General features: G+C 39.0%; 1 protein-coding gene across 2 annotated transcripts in view; it reads left to right on the top strand.

Annotated features, from left to right (window-relative positions):
* Window positions 1–13389, top strand: part of palm3 (paralemmin 3) — a 38969-nt gene extending 25580 nt beyond the window's left edge. For both annotated transcript variants that reach the window (XM_088419409.1, XM_088419408.1), the window contains exons 3-7: window positions 466–546; window positions 4249–4364; window positions 6331–6397; window positions 9862–9892; window positions 11447–13389. In XM_088419409.1, coding sequence (XP_088275535.1) covers window positions 466–546; window positions 4249–4364; window positions 6331–6397; window positions 9862–9892; window positions 11447–12267 — 1116 coding nt within the window. In that variant the 3' untranslated portion in view covers window positions 12268–13389. The remainder of the gene's footprint in view (window positions 1–465; window positions 547–4248; window positions 4365–6330; window positions 6398–9861; window positions 9893–11446) is intronic.
* Window positions 13390–18952: the final 5563 nt, after the last annotated feature.

The raw sequence follows: 18952 nt of genomic DNA, 5'->3' as shown, positions 1-18952 counted from the left end.
CTGGATTTTTTTTTATCCAGCATGAGGAACACAACATATCACTACACATCACTACAGTGCTCAATTGGCTTAATAAAAGTGAAACGCTAGTCAAGGGTGTTAGCTATTCATTCATTTAAAAAAAAAAAACACACATTTGATGAGAATTCTCATCATTGGCACACAACATAAGTATTTTACAAGACAACAATTGACAACCGAAAGAGTTCAACAGAGAAATAGCGACAGACGCTGCAGCCTTGCAATAAACAGCAGAATAAAGTTGCCTGTTGTGCTTGCTAAGATAGAAACTTGTGAATGAATTAACAGCACCTGTGCTGTTTGCAGCCAAATTTGCTCTCAGTGGTGCTTCACTTGCTTCAAGACAGGAATAATAATTTCCAAAGAATAGGAAAAAAATGATTCAATTAACCACTCAATCCGGCTACTCTGTTATTATATCAATTTAATTTCTGCCATCTCCAGGAGAAGCGGCGTCTGCAGGAGGTGCAGGAGCGAGCCAAGAGAGAGATGGAGGAGGAAAAACTTAGATTGCAGCAGCTCAAGGTCTGACACCTAAGCAGGATCTTTTTAGACGTCTTATTTCATGTCTCGCTTCTCTCTCTCACGGTTTTCTCAGTAGACTCATTCTGGCTTGTTTCAGAACAGATAGCCTTCCCTGTCTACTTTTTTTTTTTTCACACATACACTGAACCTCTCAGCTCCCATGGCAATATTTCTACTCAGTGCAAGTCACAGAGCACCTCCATTGTTTTCACATCATTTCCGCAGTCCCGTTTCCACTTCTTACTCATTCGGCACATTCATCAAAATGTGCCCCCTTTTTTATTAGTGTGCACGCGTGCTTGCACGGCATGTGTTATTGTGATTGCGGGTATATGGCGTCAGTAACCATTATTTTTGTCCATCAACAAACTTGTTGACATTCTTTATTGGAGTTATAAAACTAAGTTGAAGAACGCTTTAATATTTAATGAGCTAATTCCTTCTGCCTTTAAGACAGCTCACAGCATTAGTGCTAACAACAGTGCTGCAGTCACAAGAGGCAGAATTTATCAACGAGTTGCTGTATTTTACCTTCTGCTAAATATGTCACCGTTAATGACAGCTGATTGCAATTAAAAAAAAAAAAAAAACGGGGGATGGAGGGTGCGGGGAGCATCGCTGTGTACGCCAATCCTAGAATGTTTGAAGGTAGTCTGCATGCAGAGGGCAACCAAGGTAACAGAGAGGAGCTTGTTCTCTGCAGTTGGAGAAGACAGAGATTGTTTTGTGCCCATTATAGTTAAAGGGAGGTAGCCAGTAACAGTGGGCAAACATTTTGGAAACCTGAGGTCATTGGCTCAGGTGGAGATTTGGAGATTTCAGACGCAAGTGGAAAAACATAATGCGTCACTGCTGTGTGCAGTGTTCCTGTAGAAGCATGGTTAGAGTGTTTTTTCTTGGTTTGTTTTTTTTTTTTTTTTGGTGTACTGGTGCATCTCAAAGTAGAATATAACAGAATCCAATTACCGTATTTTCCGGACTATAAGGCTCACCGGTATACAAGCCGCAGCAGCAAAATATGAGCAAAAAAATGTTTTTTTTTTAAGCGACACTAGACTATAAGCCGCAGGTAATAACATCAGATCTTTATGCAAAAAGATGGTATATGAAGTTTATAATTTTTTTTAGTTAATTAGTCTGGGGGTTTTTTTGTAATTGTCTGCCAACAGCAACATCCTCTCTTTAACAGACTGAACATGTCTGCATGTTTAGTCCCAGCATTTATAGAAAATGGATGGATGAATGGATATCTGTTAGTTAAATAGCAGTTCAAAATCAAAATCAATACTTCAATAGCATCTTTTTTGTCTCCCTTTCTTTGATAGTTTATTTTAGTGAACATAACACATTTTACATAATTCATATACAAATAAATACATAAGTAAAATAGATGGACTATTCAATGGAATCATTCTGAGAGCCGGATTTATTCATGATCCCCAATGTTAAACTGTAAATTGTATGCTCTTGCTAATAGATTGCATGCGCCAATAGCAACTTGTCTTACATAATATTAACTTTACAACCTGGGACAACGCACTCTCAGAACTGCTCTTGGAAACGCCAGCACCAAATGTCACATTGAGCCGAAAGAACAGCGATGCAAGTGAATGTAGACGAGTGACGAGTTCTGCTGGAAATGAATTAGTAATAATGGCTATCATTAGAATTTTCATTCCATTTTTGTTCTTTGTTATACCCGAATGGCCAGCTTTTTGGCATGAAAAGACAATTGTAATTTACCTGAAATGAAAGCGCTTTTATTTGATTACATATTTGAAGCCACCAAATCGGACCCGTTTTAATGAATGTAATTTTAGTCATGAGTGTAAGAAGCAGCTGTGGTTTGCTACCATGGATTAAAAACAAAGTGATCCAGCAGAACACTTTTGTGTGTAAAAAATACATACCAATCACTTTCATTAAATGTTACAATCCATCTCTCTTTTGAAGTGCTCTAATAACATTTGCTCAGTGGGGGAAAAATGGCTTAAATAAGTCATTTTCAATGAGCGTAACACAATGTTTGTCTTGGTAGATGAATTCTCATTTGTAGGCGTGTTATAAGGAGTATCTTCCATTTTAGAAGGAGCCAGGCAGTGCCAAAGCAATGCAGCTTTAGAACAGAAGCCCTTTTTTCTTTTCAGCAGGAGGCTTGCAGTTAGGCAGTGATCTTTATGAAATAGATGATAGGGAATCAGCAGGAGAGAAGCAGAACAGCACATGAGGAAACAATAATGAATATGAATGTGGCACAGATAATTATGACTAGAAGAGAGAACAGATTTCAGACTTACACAAAAGCTAATAAAGTGATGCCTTTAAATTAAAATTTCGGCCGTAAGACAATTAAATCCGAAACAAATCATAAAACAGATATTGTGATGGACACAAGGACAGGGGTGTCGCTTGGTAGCCAAGTATTATTAAGCTTTTCATCTGGTCGGAAAAAGAGCACTGCTGAGCTTCCACTACTCTTCTAGGACTGTGGGTGATCCAGGAAAAAAAAAAAAAGACTTACCAATCGGTTTGCAAAGACCAACTTAAAAATAATAAACTCACAACATAATACACGGACAACAATGCAATAGCCGTTGTAGGCTTTTATTTTGAAGTTTGTCTTTGTAACTGTGTTTGCAGAGTGACTAGCTTGAGTCCCTGCAATTGTTTTTATTGCCATCGACTCACATCTTTACCAACATCAACAGACACGCATTAAACCAGTCATAATCAACCACTGATTAAGGACGCTAATAAACCATACATCAGATACACTGTCATTGTATGATAAACCACAATTCTCCAGTGTTAGCACTAGCTGATATAGCAGGGCAGGGCTGCCAAAACATTTTTGCCCCTAGATCGACATTTCCGGCAGCCAACCTCTCGCAATCGACCGGGACAATGCGTTGCTTGTTAAGCCACGGTACAATCGTCAAAGCAAAACATTGTGAGGGAGTCATTTAATCCTTCCAAATTAACTGTACCAATGGTACAGGTACATGGTACATATGACACAAACAGCACTCTATGCTTTTATTTTGAAGTTCTTCCGAGATAGTCACAACAATCCTCAACCAACTTGATAATCTTTGTCTCCCCGAGAGAGCAGGCTCTCTGGCTTTTTTGTGCGGGTGACCAAAATAGCTAGGCAGTATTAAATTGTGTACTTTTGATTGCGAAGGACAATGAGTATAAGTTACCTAACCTCTTTCTTTTACTTGATGTCCCTCAAGTTGCTTTCACGAGAGCCCAGAAACTCTAAATTTGTTGTGTTACCATTCTGTCTCTCGGAGATGAGTTTTGCTACTACGACATAAATCGTTGCATGTGCTTTCGCATTTTAAAAAACAGGTTGTCGAATCCTGACTCCACACTTTCCAATTACTTCAGAGCAACTTCTGGTGGAAATGCTACTCTGTTCTCACATTCGCTCCTCAATTTAAAAGTGTCATTGAAGGCAAAGGGAATGGTAAAACACATGCCGAGCTAATCTTTTGATGCTATTTGATATGCGGTCTACTGACATTCAACGTCAGCTCACAGATGTGCTGACATTACAGTTAAAGATGGTTAGACCTCCAAAGCTTTTGAGGCACATTCTTTTCATGAATTGCTCTAAATTGAGCCGTCTTTTAAGTCCACTGTGTTCTACTCCTCTGCTCTAGTGTATGCCTCTTCTCTTCTTCTGTGTTCCTCCAGAGAAAGTCTTTGAGAGATCAATGGTTGATGGAGGGAGCTCCTTTGTCCCCATCCTTCCTAGATTCCCAAAGCCCACGCTCCCCTCCGTGGGACTCTCAGGAGTCGGAAAAGCACAGGTACAAGCTCAGCCCAACTATAGATGACTTGCTTTGTTCATAGAATTAATGCCTCATGCATAACATATGTTGATCTCCTCGCTTTTTTCCCATTCCTTTTACTTTGTACATTGTTCTGTTATTGTGTATTATGCATGCCTTGGCAAGAGCTTTCGCTCTACTGCTAAGCATTTTTTGTTGTCTGCTGTACGGGACACGATGAAACAATGATCATGACTTTGAAGTCATCTTTGACTGTATCTTCAGTCGAGGTGATATAAACACATTGCTTTTGCAAATATATGCCTGTAGAGCAGCGTGTCAATAGCTGATAGCCAAATTCAGCTAGGCTTATTGAGGCATGTATGTTTTTGCGAAAGGGCCAGTAACAGTACTCTTTATGCTGTGGCTCCACCTACTGTGAAGTGTAAAGGATCATACCCGTACATGTTAACAAGCTTCAAGAAAGGGTCAAGAGTAGAATAGTTCTACATGGTACAATTAAAAAAAAAAAAGTGGCTCTCTATCTTTTTACAGCAAGCACCACCAAAAAAAAAAAAGTCTCAACTCTCCAAGTACTGCCATCATAACCTGCATTAGAATACAGTGAACCAGAAGGCCTAAATTTTAGTACAGCCGAATGAATGTCTGGCAACCTCTGGCACCATTTCAGCGAAAATGGTTGACCTGGAATTGCGCCCTGAAGAGAACTAGAGCCGCTACATTCGTGAAGCCTCGCCAACATTCCCCCCTTGTGGCATAAGGGCTGACCTCACCTGAGGTCATCAGGATCATTTCAAAGTTAAATGAAAATTCTACCTCAGTGAAAGTTTAAAACATTCACCCATTTTTTTTAGCCGCTTATCCTCAAACAGATCTAAAATGTTCTTTTTGTTTACCACTATTACAGCAATAGCTGTTCCACGCTTTGAAAATCACTAAACTACTCCATCCAATATTGCGCGGATGCAATTCTCTTTATGACAAGCCATGTCATAATAATGTGTGTTCATACTGCAGGGCATCATACCCAATTCAGATTTTTTTTTTTTTTTTAAATCCTGTCTTTTAATGCACGTTCCACAAACATTTTGGCTAGCTGAACTGATGCTGATGCCTTGATCTTCTCTTTTCATAGAGATGTCTCCTCAATGAACAGTCATTACCACCACAAATGTCCACTTTGTTTGTTTGTTTGTTTGTTTGTTTTTGAAGTGGGATTAATTTATAGACAAATCCAAAAATTACTCAACAACTTTGCAGCTACAAAAATGATTGTTTTTGAAGTTCAGGTTTAACTTTTTTTTTTTTCCCACGTATTTTTAAGAGTCCCGAATGAAGTAATTGATTAGTTACTTAAGTAATTGTTTACTTTAGCATTTTATTAACTTAGGTAAGTGATTACTTTAAGGCTTTAGTACTCAAAGTATTTAATTGCTGTATGTGCATTATTATGCATTAAGTACTTTACCACGTAAAGTAACCAATTGCTTTAGTACTTTAGTAATTTGATTACTTAAGTATGTGATTCAATTAGTGCCTGCCATTTTTAGATCCTCCTTTCGCCAAACATTTGATAGTAATTACCTGTGATTTAATGCCTTTAATCAATTACTTTAGTTCTTTAGTATCTTAAGTAATTACGATTACTTTGGTACTTAAATACCTAAAGTAGTCACCTCACTACTGGCATACAAAGATGATGCAAGCTATCGTCATTAATAAACAATGATTTGCAGACAAAGTTGGATGATTTTTTTGCAGCCCTGCCGATGATCTCTCACGGCGCACCTGGATACTAAGATGAACTAGTTAGAGCTCACTCATAAGATTAAAATATGTGATCCAAGGTTGCCATGGTAATGACAGAGATCATTAATGCCAATAAGATGATTTTTAAGATGCTTTTAAGATCCTTTTATAGTAAGCTGACAGTGTTTTATTGTTTTAAATGTAGATATGATGTGTGTGTGTGGTCTCATTTTAGGTTGCTATCACAGAATGTGGGGTTTGAAGGGGAGGATGAGAAAGAACGGATCGCAGACAGCCAAACAGTGAGACGCACACAACACGCCTACAGTGTGAACAAAAAGCTGTTAAATTGTGTGTCAAACAAGCTTTGGCTATCATCTTCCATTAGGAAGCTTTTCTCACATGTGTGTCTGTTGCGTTGTCACTTGAATAATACATTTTCTGCCTACGTGGTCCTTTTGCACTTGGTGCCTGTGTTTTAAACCGAAAGTTGGAGAAAATATGTCTAAATGTTGTGAATTTGCTTTTCCATCGCGGGTTGCAATTATACACATTAGGGGTGTGCCATAAAATTAACTGACAAAAAAAAAAAAAAAAATCAAGATTCCAATTAACTACAATTCAACTAAATGTCCCTAAATCGATATAATACATTTAAAATAAATAATCACTATCTGTTGACTTCTGCTTAACTATGCCAAACATGCGTTGCCAAGGAAGAGACAACAGAATCATGTTACATGCCAACTGCATGCTATGAAAGCCACCCTCAAAATGAAGATGCCAATTAGTACATGGACATCAATGCAATGACCGAAGTACACTTTTAGGCTAGGTTCACACTGCAGCCAAAAGTGCCCCAATTCTGATTTTATGCATTCATATATTTATTTTTCCCTATTCGACCTGTATCTGATCTTTTGATGGCAGTGTGAACATCACAGACCAGATTGTTTTCATATGTGATCCAGGCCATTTGGGTAAGTGCTACTAAATCAAATACTTATAAGATCTTTTGACATATGACTTCATTCTGAACGGCCAGAGACGTTGCTGGCACTGCACAAAACGCCATGATTAAAAAAAATGATTACAAAAAAAATTTTTTTTTTAAAAACTCAACCTTCCCCTCCTTAATTTACTCCTTTAATTTAACAGAATAAAAATATTCATTCGACAGCCATTAATCGGCAGAAACACATGAAGCTCACCCACTCTCTGTGATGTCACGATGCCCTCAGTGTGCATGCAGGACAGTTTTGGGCTGTTTAGCATTCGAATATAGATCACGTATAGGTCGCATTTATTTGGAAATGTGAACGACCTCAAAAAAAAAAGATTTCACAAAAACCTCAGAATTGAGCATTAAGCCTTGCAGTGTGAACCAAACCTTATTTTGAAGTTCAGCAATGTCTCTTTGTGATTCAGTTTTTATTGCCACATCACATTATCACATCAGGTTTCTACAAACATCTCATTAAACATCATCATTTAAAACAATCATATTCACTCGTTGTTTAATGATGCTAAGAACCGGTGAGACAATTATGCTGTCAATGTACAATGCAGCACGTGTTTCTAGCGTTAGCTCTAGTGTGTAACTCAGGGGTGGGCAAACTTTTTTGCTCGAGGGCCACATTGACTTTTAAAATTTGACAGCCGGGCCTGTTCAGCAACAAGATCAAATTCATATTAAAAAAAAACAGCAATTGTTAACACTACAAACCAGACATAAAAAGAGCAAAAGCATTAAAATTTTAACATACCGTTTATTGAGAACATTCTTGTCGATAATCCATTTTGAAAATGAAATACTCACCTGTTTGAGCTTCCACGCACATTGACATACCTTTCCTAAATTTATCCAGCAGACATTAGGCTGGTACAATTAATAACTCCTGTGAGATTTGGTGATCCATTTGCAGTAACATTGCCGAGCATATTCCAAGGTAAACCGTGCCCCTGTATGACCGCTGAGATGCTGTTAAATAAGTCCTTTCGGGGATTCTATATCCAAAAACGTACTCGAAACGTCTCGAAAATCTCATTAACTGACTTGCATGATAAGCCTTTTTTTTGTTTTAAACCATTGCGGTCTCCACCATGCCCTCTTTAAGAAACCCCCTTTCAGAGAAAGGCTTGCTGGCTTTTGCTGGTTTGGATGCCAGTAAATAACTTCGTCCTTGTTTCTTGAATAGCAGTTGCTCGAATAAAGGCGTTTTGCTGAGCCTGCAAATTAGCTAGCAACCTGTCAGCAGTAGCAGTACATTCTTGTGTTGAAAGGTTGCTGGCGTAATTAGCATGCTTGGTGGAAAAGTGATGGCTGATGTTATATTATGTAGAACGGCAACTGTCGTGTTGGACTAAAAAAAAAAAAAAAAAAAAAAGAATTTAGGCGTCCATTTTTTCTTAAACACTCGGCACTAACTGGTTCACAAACTCTAATTTCTCCATTTGTCATTCCGTCTTACAAAGCAGTGCATCTTTATACATGTACAGAGTGAAGCCGAAATTGTTAACTATATAATTTTGAATCAAAAATCATTTTAAATTGGAAATTGATTCTGAATCTAATTGTAGACCCAAAACTGAATCGTGAGACAGTCAAAGATTCCCACCCTTTATGCAGATACATTGTGGATGTCTGTTTGGACTTCCTGTCGCCAATGTCAAGTTTTTCTTCGGACAGCAATATTCTCTCAATTTACAGTAAAATGCGGTTGTAGGGTTAGCTAGAACGAGCTACTTTTCAGAAAAGTCTTTGTTTACACGTAAGGTGAATGCATATATTTCTCGTCCAAGGGCATGCTGCACCCTCTGATTTGCACACATGAGCCTGACAGTGGCAGTCATTTGGCACAAGCACTTGTAGTGTCAGTAAACAAATGTTGAAGCTAAACGCTAGCAGCTCTAATTGTTTTCACAGATCAGAATGAAAATATGCATGCTCATATCTTGGCATGTTCTGTTTCTTTGTTTCTGCCATGTTTGTGTTAAAGTAACAGTTGTTTAGAACTACTGTATAGCGATGACCTTATTAATGTGTCCCATTGTATGTTAGCTTAACATACTTATACATATTTAACATACAGACTGATTTTAGAATAGTTACTGATAATGGTAGTGATGCTGTGTTGAAAATAACTTGAAGAATTTCTGAATAAACAATCTTGTCAATGCACTGTAATCGCAATTCCATTTTTAGCATAGTGAGGAAACAGAACATATTGCTGTAAAGACCATTTGGGATTTTGCCTATTCTTGTATCCTGCAAATTAGCAAAGCAATTTATTGTCCATTTTAAGAGTAATTTTTCTTCAAATATATTGTCACATCCGGACTCGTTTAGAAAAAACTAAATCTAATGAAGTTCTTCTTTTGATTAGCAATGCAGGCGGCGATGGAAGCATCTCAAATGTGTGACATTCACATCAAATTGACACCGACAAATCCTGCCAGAAAATCTGTTCGTGGGCATCTTGAGCATGACAGCAAATGTCTAACACTTTTTTTTTTTTTTTTTTAATAAATTTCTTTTGAGTTATATAAGATTAAACCTGATCAAAAATGTTCATAGTCTTGAAAGCAGTTTGGTCATTGCTTTCATGTTACACAGCCTTTCCTCCTAGATGACCTGGCCACTTTATGATGCTTTATGAAATCATATAAGTAAAACAACAAAGGTCCAACTTGTCTCAATTTGTGGTTTTCGGCGCATTGTTGTCATTTCAAGCACAGTGAAGACTTTTGCCTTTTTACCCAACAGGAAGCTGCCGAAATGGATGCAGGAGATATGGGTAAGCTGGAGCGTTAATTCTTTTGGGAAAATTACAGTTTACGATGCACATTTAAAAAAAGACTCTTCAAGACAGTTTACTGTGCACTTCAAAATGTAAGCTGTAATCTACAAGTTCATTTCATATACAAGCATAAACGGCCACACGATGTTGATGAGTACAGGCTAACAAGCAAATGCATGCTGTTTTGATTTAAGTACATTTGGTAAATGTTACAATGTTTACATTTGAAAAGCAGGTGATCCGTTTGCAACAACGCGCACATGTGACATCCGGCTTACAATGTTGTCTTGAATTGCCCACTGCCCACGTTGCGATCAAACTTAATTCATCCAAAAACTCATCCTGCACAAAGTCCAGTTCCAGCAGAATTCAAAATGTCTCATCACGTTCAACTCACGAGCAGTCCAAGCCTCCCATTCGCAATGAACTGAGGATATTTCTAACAAATGAAGTTTTCTGCAAAATTCAAAACATTTTAATGTATATAAAATACATGGGTCACTACCACCATTTTTAATGGCATTTCTTATTTCAACAGCAAGTTTTTAAGCTGCTTTTACAGCACCTATTTGTTCATACAAAAACCAAAAATGCAACTACATGTTATTTTATGTGTGGTGGTTAGTAACTTCAGTGAAAGTCAATTCTAGGCAACACGCAAGTTGACTGCTATTGCCAAATGACTTTTGGAGCTTCTCTGTGCTGCATTCAACTTTTTTTACGCTAATTATTTAGTTTCGTAACATAAAATGATGTATATGCCAGTTGTTTTGTTTGTAATCATGTTGCTCTGTACACCCTGTCATTATTGGGTTGCTGCTCCTTTTAAGAAAATCCTATTTCGTCAGGGCATTTTTTTTTTAATTGGCTTTTTTTTTAATTGACAATTTACCGAGTTAACTTCCACGTGTTCTTGCATTTTCATGTCTTTCCTCAGCACATGGCAGCCAATCAGTGTCCTCTTTAGGATATGACTTACCTGTTTTTACCAACCCCAGACAACTGAAAGCACAAGCGCGATTAAAAAAAAAAAGAATAATATATATAGTTTTATATATATATATATATATATATATATATATATATATATATATATATATATATATATATATAACTATATATATATATATGTATATATATATAACTATATATATATATATATATATATATATATATATATATATGTATATATATATATATATATATATATATATGTATATATATATATACAAGTTCTCAGTTCGCAGTTTAACGGTTTATTTTAAAAAGTGGACGCGCTTGACCAATAAGCCATTTCAAACAGCATTTTCTCAACGCAGTTCACATAAAGTTAACTCCGTATACATGTTTTTGATCTTATGTTTTAATGGAGAAATGAGTTGTTGTGAAACACTGACACGCCTTTGGCTAATCTGCCTTTAGTTGTAATCAGGCAACATTGTAGCGTTACTGTCACTGAACATGTGTTTTTCTAATTAACCACAGAGCTGTTTCTCAATCTAATATGAAATGCTTCAATGAGATGGAAATTAATCAAAGCTGTGTCTCCAGGGACAGTTGAGAAGACGATGCAAACATCACGGGATGAAGACGCGCCCGTTCTGATGAACGGAAAAGGGGACTTGAAATCAGGCCTCAAACAAAACCACGAAGATGCTTTGGGGAGGTCCATCACCACAAACGGACCAAGCGAAAGCGTCCTTGTCGAGAAGCGCGCTCAACACGTTGCTCATCTTAGCTGCACAGAGGTAGACGAAATGATGGTGGTCATGCGTGCGGAACGGGTCTTCATCACGGATGAGGAGGAGGAGGAAGTTGCGCCGGTAGCGCATCAGGAGGAGGAAGGAGACACTGTGGAGGAGGCGCAAGTAGTTCCGCAAGCTTCTAAAGAGTTGGCGAATGATGCAGCCAATGTGGCAGAGCAAGGAGGGAGTACGCACGAGGAGACAAAAGATGAGGACATCAATGCAGAGGGTTCTGCCTCACTTGCCGGTCTCCTAGAGACCACTCCGGTGGCTCCCGTGCCGGTCTACTCACATTCGCAAGCCCTCTGTCCTCCTCCAGAGGAGTCGCTGCTAGCCGAAGAAGAAGCGATTATGGCTACATCAGAGGCAGCTGAAGTTTCCTCAGAAGCGCAAGGCGACTCCCTCATCAGGCCCCCTCACTTCCAGGAAGTTTCCCTGAGCGACTCCAAGGAGAACCACAGGACTGACGCGCAAGCCGCTGAGCAGGAGCCTCTCTTGGAGGAGGCCAAAGCCCCCGAAGTTCAGGATGACATCACAACCGATAACCATTCGGCTTCCACAGATATACGGGGAGAGGCAATGCAGGCGCCCAAGAAAAAAGTCTGCTTGTGCTGCTCGCTTATGTAAAGGCAGCAAAAACTAACAAGTTGGCTCTCTTAAAGTATTACATTTCTTTTATTTTGTTTAATTTTTTTAATTCCACTGTTAACAATAGCCTAGAAATTTGCTCTTTAAAAGGTGCTGACCATATTTTATAATTACTACTGTTTTTAAACTCTATTGAATTGGCTGGATTCAGTCACCGGTCCTTTTAAAAGGACTATGACAAGTTTGAGTTCAGTCCAAAATGGTTTTCTGTGTCATAAAACTGCATCATATTTTAAAAGGGCCTTAAACAAGGAACATATTATGGCATCATAGCCTTCATTAATACATTCTAATATTGCCAATACCGCTTTCAAGTATCATTGAGTTGCAGCAAGGTCCCCATATAAATCTCAAGGAAATGTACCAATAATGTGCTAAAATGACATTTGGTCTTTGAGCCTTTATTATGCGTTTAGAATACATTCAATTATATAAACATTTTAGAAATTCATACAAAAATGGAAGTAAAAAACATTTTTTTCCATGCTCTTATTTTTCCACACCTTCTGTATCTTTTTATTTATGTGCTACAGGCCATAATAGAGGGTTTTGTTTTTTTTTTTGTCCCCCCCGCCCAAAACTTCCACCTGTTAGATGTCTGGATGTATACCATGAAAGTGAACCCAACCCCAAAGATTGTAATGCAGTGAGACAAAGATTTTATCACAAATGAATGATTTAGTATATTTAATTCATTTGAATGTAAATATAACTTTTCTTAAAAATGTGTGAGTACTTGAGGATATTTTTCTAATTAGGGGCTTCATAGCTGAATTGAACAGATTTTGGAATTGCCAAGGTAGCTTTTACATTGTCTTATGTTGGGTCCCACACGTGCGTTCGGGTTGTTCAAAGCAACTTGCATGTATTCATTCATCCCAATAATAAAAAGCAAAATGACATTCCTGTGGATCGATTCTATTTAACAGATTTTTACTGAAGTATGATTTTTTTAATTTAACCAAATCTCTGTCCATTCATGTACCACATACTGTATTTATACCAGATGCAGAAACCATGTTTCAATTTGTATCGTTAGTCAAGTTTTTGAATTGACTGCATTATCTATTAAACTGACATTGAAGTCACTGAATAAGTTTAGTGCAGTGTTTTTTTTTTCCCGGCTTTTGACTTTTCCCATATTGACCCAATTGTTTGAAGAATGTGCCCTTAGCACACACATTGGCGCTTTCTAATGCACAGCTTGTATCTTCTGACATCCCCCGATAAGCAGGCTTTAAATACTCCACGCGTCATCTTGTGAGTAGACTTTGCACAAATTGTTAATGAAGTCACTCAATTTTTACGCTGCTGTTTTTGTATAATGAAGTTTGGATAGAATTTAATCTGATTCATCAAAAAATAGTTACAATGCTCCATCATCACTTTCACACCCACAGGGAGTTTTCTGACAAGTATGCAATATTCTTCGGTCCCTTTACACGATTGAGGTATTTTTTTTTAACTGCATCTTAAAATGTATGTAAACTCTGATTTTACAGGCTATATGATGAAGAATGACGCATGAATGCACTGCCATCCCTCACTTTGTCATCGACCTGGGCACCCCACCTAAACTTGAAAGTATTCACATATAGTTGAATTAAAAAATACAAAAATTCATACAAAATTTGGGATAGAAATGACACAAAACCAAACTAATTTCAAAATAGTAATAGCTACGTTTTTACACCAAACAGAAAAGGGTCGATTCAATCACCCCATATTTTTGCCGGAAAATCATCCTGTAAATTGCTATTTCCTAGACTCACTCCTGCATTGGATTAGATCTGCTTAATGTCTGCAGTTAAGCAACAGTGAGCACACCTGTTTAAATGGCTCTTCACATACTTAATCCATAAATGGCGAGGGACGTCTTGTATTTGCCATGTTGGTAAATGTTGAGTATTTGCCATCCCTGTTTGAGTTCTGTGAATCATTCGGTGAGTGGGACTTTGTTTGCGTTCCGTTTAAACAGTGGAACTTGGTACCCAGCGTATAAAAGCTGCCGCGGGCTACGACCGTACGCACATCGATAGCGCGACTGACGCTTTGTGTCCGCACCTCAAAGGCTCGATCTCATCACCCCTTCGAAATGATTCTCCTGGCGTGTGTGGTCATTGTGGCCAGCCTGCTATCCGGCGCCACTTGCGCACCTCTGGCCTGTGAAAATCTAATTAGGCCTCTGGTGGACATTGCTCCCGGCCACCTGGATAAAACGTGGGCCTTGGTCGCCGGCAGTCTGAACCGATCGGTGGACGAAGACAACCTCAAGACCAGAGACAGCGTAACTTTCGTCTCGTCCGACTCCACCTTCAGCCAACGGAACCGCGTTGACGACAAGTGCCGGTCGTTCGTGCTCAACGCCAGCAGGCAAGGCCACGTCCTGACTCTGAAAGGAAGCAACTATCTTTTCACAGCCACCTTCCACCACACTTCCTGCCCGACCTGTCTGTTGTTCCGCTTCGACGTGCAGGCGGCTAGCCACAACACCACCGACCTTTACATGGTTAGCACGAAGCGAGAGTTGGACGCCGGCGAGAAGGAAGAGTTTGCGGCTCAGGCGAAGTGTCTGGGTCTGCGGGAACCCATCTGGATGGATCCCACCAAGGAGCTTTGTTAGTCCAGATTACCGCAATAAACCTCTCGATGCAAATGCTGCTTTTGTGTTGTTGTTGTTTTCTTGTAGGAAGCACTTCTGAATTTCTTTTCGTAAGCTTAAAAATAGGTAATGTTCAGAGAAAAAGTGTAAAAAAAAAAAGTGTGTGATTATGATTGCATCATTTAAACAGTGTGTAGGTGTGTTTTCTCTTAAAAAAAATCAAATGTTCTCGCTTTTTCTATTTTGCATTTTTATGTAAATCTGACTTGCATTTTCTTTTGTTATGAATACTCTTTAATATTTAGAAAACAGTCCCTGAGGAAAGCTAAATCAATGAAAGCACAGGTGTCATGTCGGTATGCTGCATGTTTTCGAACCCTCTCTCTCAAACACACCAGATTCAAATATCTAGGATCCAATTTTAACATCAAGTTCATTTTTAGCATATCAAGGTGAGAAACATCTTACTCAGACACATTCTCAGAAGTAGGCTAATATTCCATTTACGCTTGATGGATTGGCAGAATCGATATACAGGTAAAATGAAAGAGTAATTTCTCCATAATGTCCCCTATAAAACCCCACAAATAAGTACAAATTGAAAGTGCAATTCTTTTACTCTTTGATTACCCTAAAATGCATTTCAATCTTCATGTTTTACTGTTCCAAAAAAAAACACACAATGAACCTACCGAAACTAGGGGCATTGCAGGTGTAGTTACTTTACCCACCAAGTGATGTTATAATAGCTACACAGCAACTTAGACCATAGAGATACTGCACAATTTTGCGCTACTCACAATGGCGAGCATTATTTATTTGAGAATGGAGTTATTTTGACAATCAGGAGCCAACAGAAACCTCAAATTAACCAACAGAAGGCGACAACACATTGAAACTGCTGTGAAATCGCTAGTCACATGGGCTCTGTGGCGCCACAGCTCCGGAAATAATTCAGAATTGTATTTACTGATTAAACTGCTGGATACCTGCCGTCCAATCACTTTGTAATGGCAGTTGTGCTTTGTAAAGGGATTTTGGAGGTTTCAATAAAAATTCCTCTCCTGATTTTTAAAAGTTTAAACTAAAGCACCGCAGCATAGATGCTATTCTGCATCACCATGAAGCTACCAATCTGAAATTTTAACTTGTGCAGTTGTAAACATTGATCGTTTAATCCCAAACACAAATTTTCGCCACTTGGACATTTTCGTCAAAGTAATAAATCAAACATTGCTGTTTACTTGGCCGACTCGGTACAAAATCTTTCCTCCGCAGCTCCGGGACAAAAACAAAACTAAAAGACATGAATGCCGACAATGCATTTTTAAAACGTGTGCTACGCAACCTTCATTGAGCAATTATAAAGCGGCCGTAGCCCTCATTGCCGCTGCCTTTCACAACCCCAAAATGTCTTTCTAGAAGTGGTCCCTGGACCCAAAATGTTTGACAAGCGCTGCTCTATTGGATTTCTGTGAATCATTCAACTGCTGCGTGGAGAAACCGGTCTATAAAAGCAACCGGCAGCTATTTCCAAGTGAGCATGCGCAGCGCGACATACCGCGGAATCCCATGATGATTGTGTTGGTGTGCTCCCTGGCTTTGCTTTGCCTGCTACCCGGCAGCCTTTGCACTCCCCCGACCTGCGATGAACTGGTCAGGCCGCTGGTCGACATGGCCCCCGGCCACGCCGAAGGCAGCTGGGCCGTGCTCGCCGCCAGCATGACAAACGAGCCGGACGAAGCCCTCCTCCGGCAGAGAGACAGCATCACGTTCCACGCGTACGACTTCACCTGCGTCCAAGCCAACCGCTTCGGAGACGAGTGCAAGTACTACCGCCTCAACGTCACCCTGAAAGGCAATGTCGTGACCCTCAATACGATGGGAATCGGCATGACGGGGACCATGTATTTCACCTCCTGTCCGGACTGCTTGGTGTTTACCTTCAAAGTGGAAGGCCTGGACAGCACCGACCTCTATCTGGTGAGCAAGAGGCGAGAGCTGGCGCAGAGCGAGAGGGAGGAATTTGCCGCTCAGGCCAAGTGTCTGGGTTTGCGGGAGCCCGTCTGGATGGATCCCACCAAGATGCTTTGCGAAAAGAAGTCGGCTCAGGAGGTCACGGTCTACGGTCCCGACTTCATGTTAACTGAATAAAAATGTTCATTCACTCTTGAAGCTGCTCTTTGTTTTCTTTCCATACTTGTTGTCTGCCTGTGTAATCCCCAGTATACCTTCGACGACCCTTCAGTTTAAACACAAAAAGATGCGGGACATGTGTAAAGTAGATCTGTATCAATTATACTGCCCCCTGGTGGGCAGAAGTTGCAAAGCTTCAATGTGTTTTAATTATGAAGCATAACTGTTATTTTGTTAGATTCTATCTAATTGTTTTATTACTAAATGTTAAGTCCCATGCTGTAAGGACTGCTTTTCCTTTTTTTCTTCTGTTTTTTTTTTGCAGGAATGTGTGTATCCGTGATTTTGATTTGTTTTGAGTTAACAAGTATTGCCATAGAAGTAATGGTGTTTCAGGGCACTACTTTACTATTCATTACTGGTTTTTTTCTGGTTTTTGTAAACCTTTTATGGATGAATGGTTTATTAGTTAAAAGTCTCAGTGAAATGGTTATACCAAAAATATCCATCCATTTTCTAGAGCTGCTTATTCTTACAAGGGGTCGCTTACAAGGGCTTGCTGGTGCCTATCCCAGCCTACTTTGGGCAGTAGGCTGGGGACCCAATTGTAGGGCACACAGAGACGAACAACCATCCGTGCACCCAATCACACCTAAGGAAACTTTAGTATGTCCAATACAACTGCCATGCATTTTTTAGAGTGTGTGAGGAAGCCGGAGAGAACCCACATGGGCATTAGGGGCAATGCCATAGTAAAATAACCAATAGCAAAAGAATCCTTAATTTTGTATTGTAATTAGATCAATTTCTACAGGAAAATCATCACAACATTTAAAACACAATATTCCATTTTTGATAAATGTGTTATTGTGTAGTTATGAAATAAAGCATGCTGGACATTTTGCTCAATACATTAAAATATGAAGAAAATGAATTCTATTTCAAGTTAAAATAAAAAAAAATCTATATTTCACAGTGGTTGACTTCTTTTTACACTTGCGTGACTGAAAAAAAAAGTCAAGACATATCCTGTTTTATGACAGTTTGGCTGATTTAAATTTCCAATATTTTCCTTTGGGGGAAAATAATTTTTTTGAATGACTGGTGTAATAGTATTCTAGAACAGATTGTGATGTTTTCAGTATTGCGTCATGTCCTTTCAGAGATCAGCCCAGTGGAATTAGGACTTATGTTCTTCTGTTGGTTTGTATTGTGAAACTAAAGGCCTTCAGCCAAAGCAAGCAAAAATGTCCCCTTTAGAGACCTTCAGTAAGAGGAGGGGTGCACCTCTCACAGGGCATGTCTAGACAAATAAGGACACACACACTCAACTTTCACACCTTTGGACAAGCTAGTCTCTGCAGAAATTGTGCAAAATCATGGGGACAGCATGAAAAATTCAGGCATGTAGGCAAAAGTCTAGATTTGAACCAGAAATGTGTGTGTTAAGTGCTTCTTCACCCCTGCAGCCTCAAAATAAAAAAAATGTCACTGTCTGGCTTCAGCCCCAAAGCATTCAATACTACAGGCTTCTTCAAATGTATCACACCTATGTTCAATTGTGCTTTTCTAAAAAACATGAATATGTGCTGGCTTTAGGTAACATAATACCGCACAGCTCACACAGAAAGAAGTAAGAGGCAGATTTGCCACACTTGTCAGCGAGTTGAATGTTCAAGAGAGTATCGTATTTTTCGCACTATAAGGCGCACCGGATTATAAGGCGCACCCCCAATTAATGACATATTTTAAAACGTTTTCCATATATAAGGCACACCGGATTATAAGGCGCACCCTCAATTAATGACATATTTTAAAACTTTTTCAATCACAATATAGTAATACTCAAAGTAATAACAATGATAACTCAAATAACTCTAAACTCTCAATAGCATAATAACTCAATGTCAATATGACCAACCTTGT

Source organism: Hippichthys cyanospilos, chromosome 7, assembly GCF_059441005.1.
Source record: "Hippichthys cyanospilos isolate Australia breed blue-spotted pipefish chromosome 7, RoL_Hcya_1.0, whole genome shotgun sequence".
Classification (NCBI taxonomy): Eukaryota; Metazoa; Chordata; class Actinopteri; order Syngnathiformes; family Syngnathidae; genus Hippichthys; species Hippichthys cyanospilos.
The sequence above is the reverse complement of the archived record's forward strand: the minus strand, read 5'-3'. Positions and strand labels throughout refer to the sequence as shown.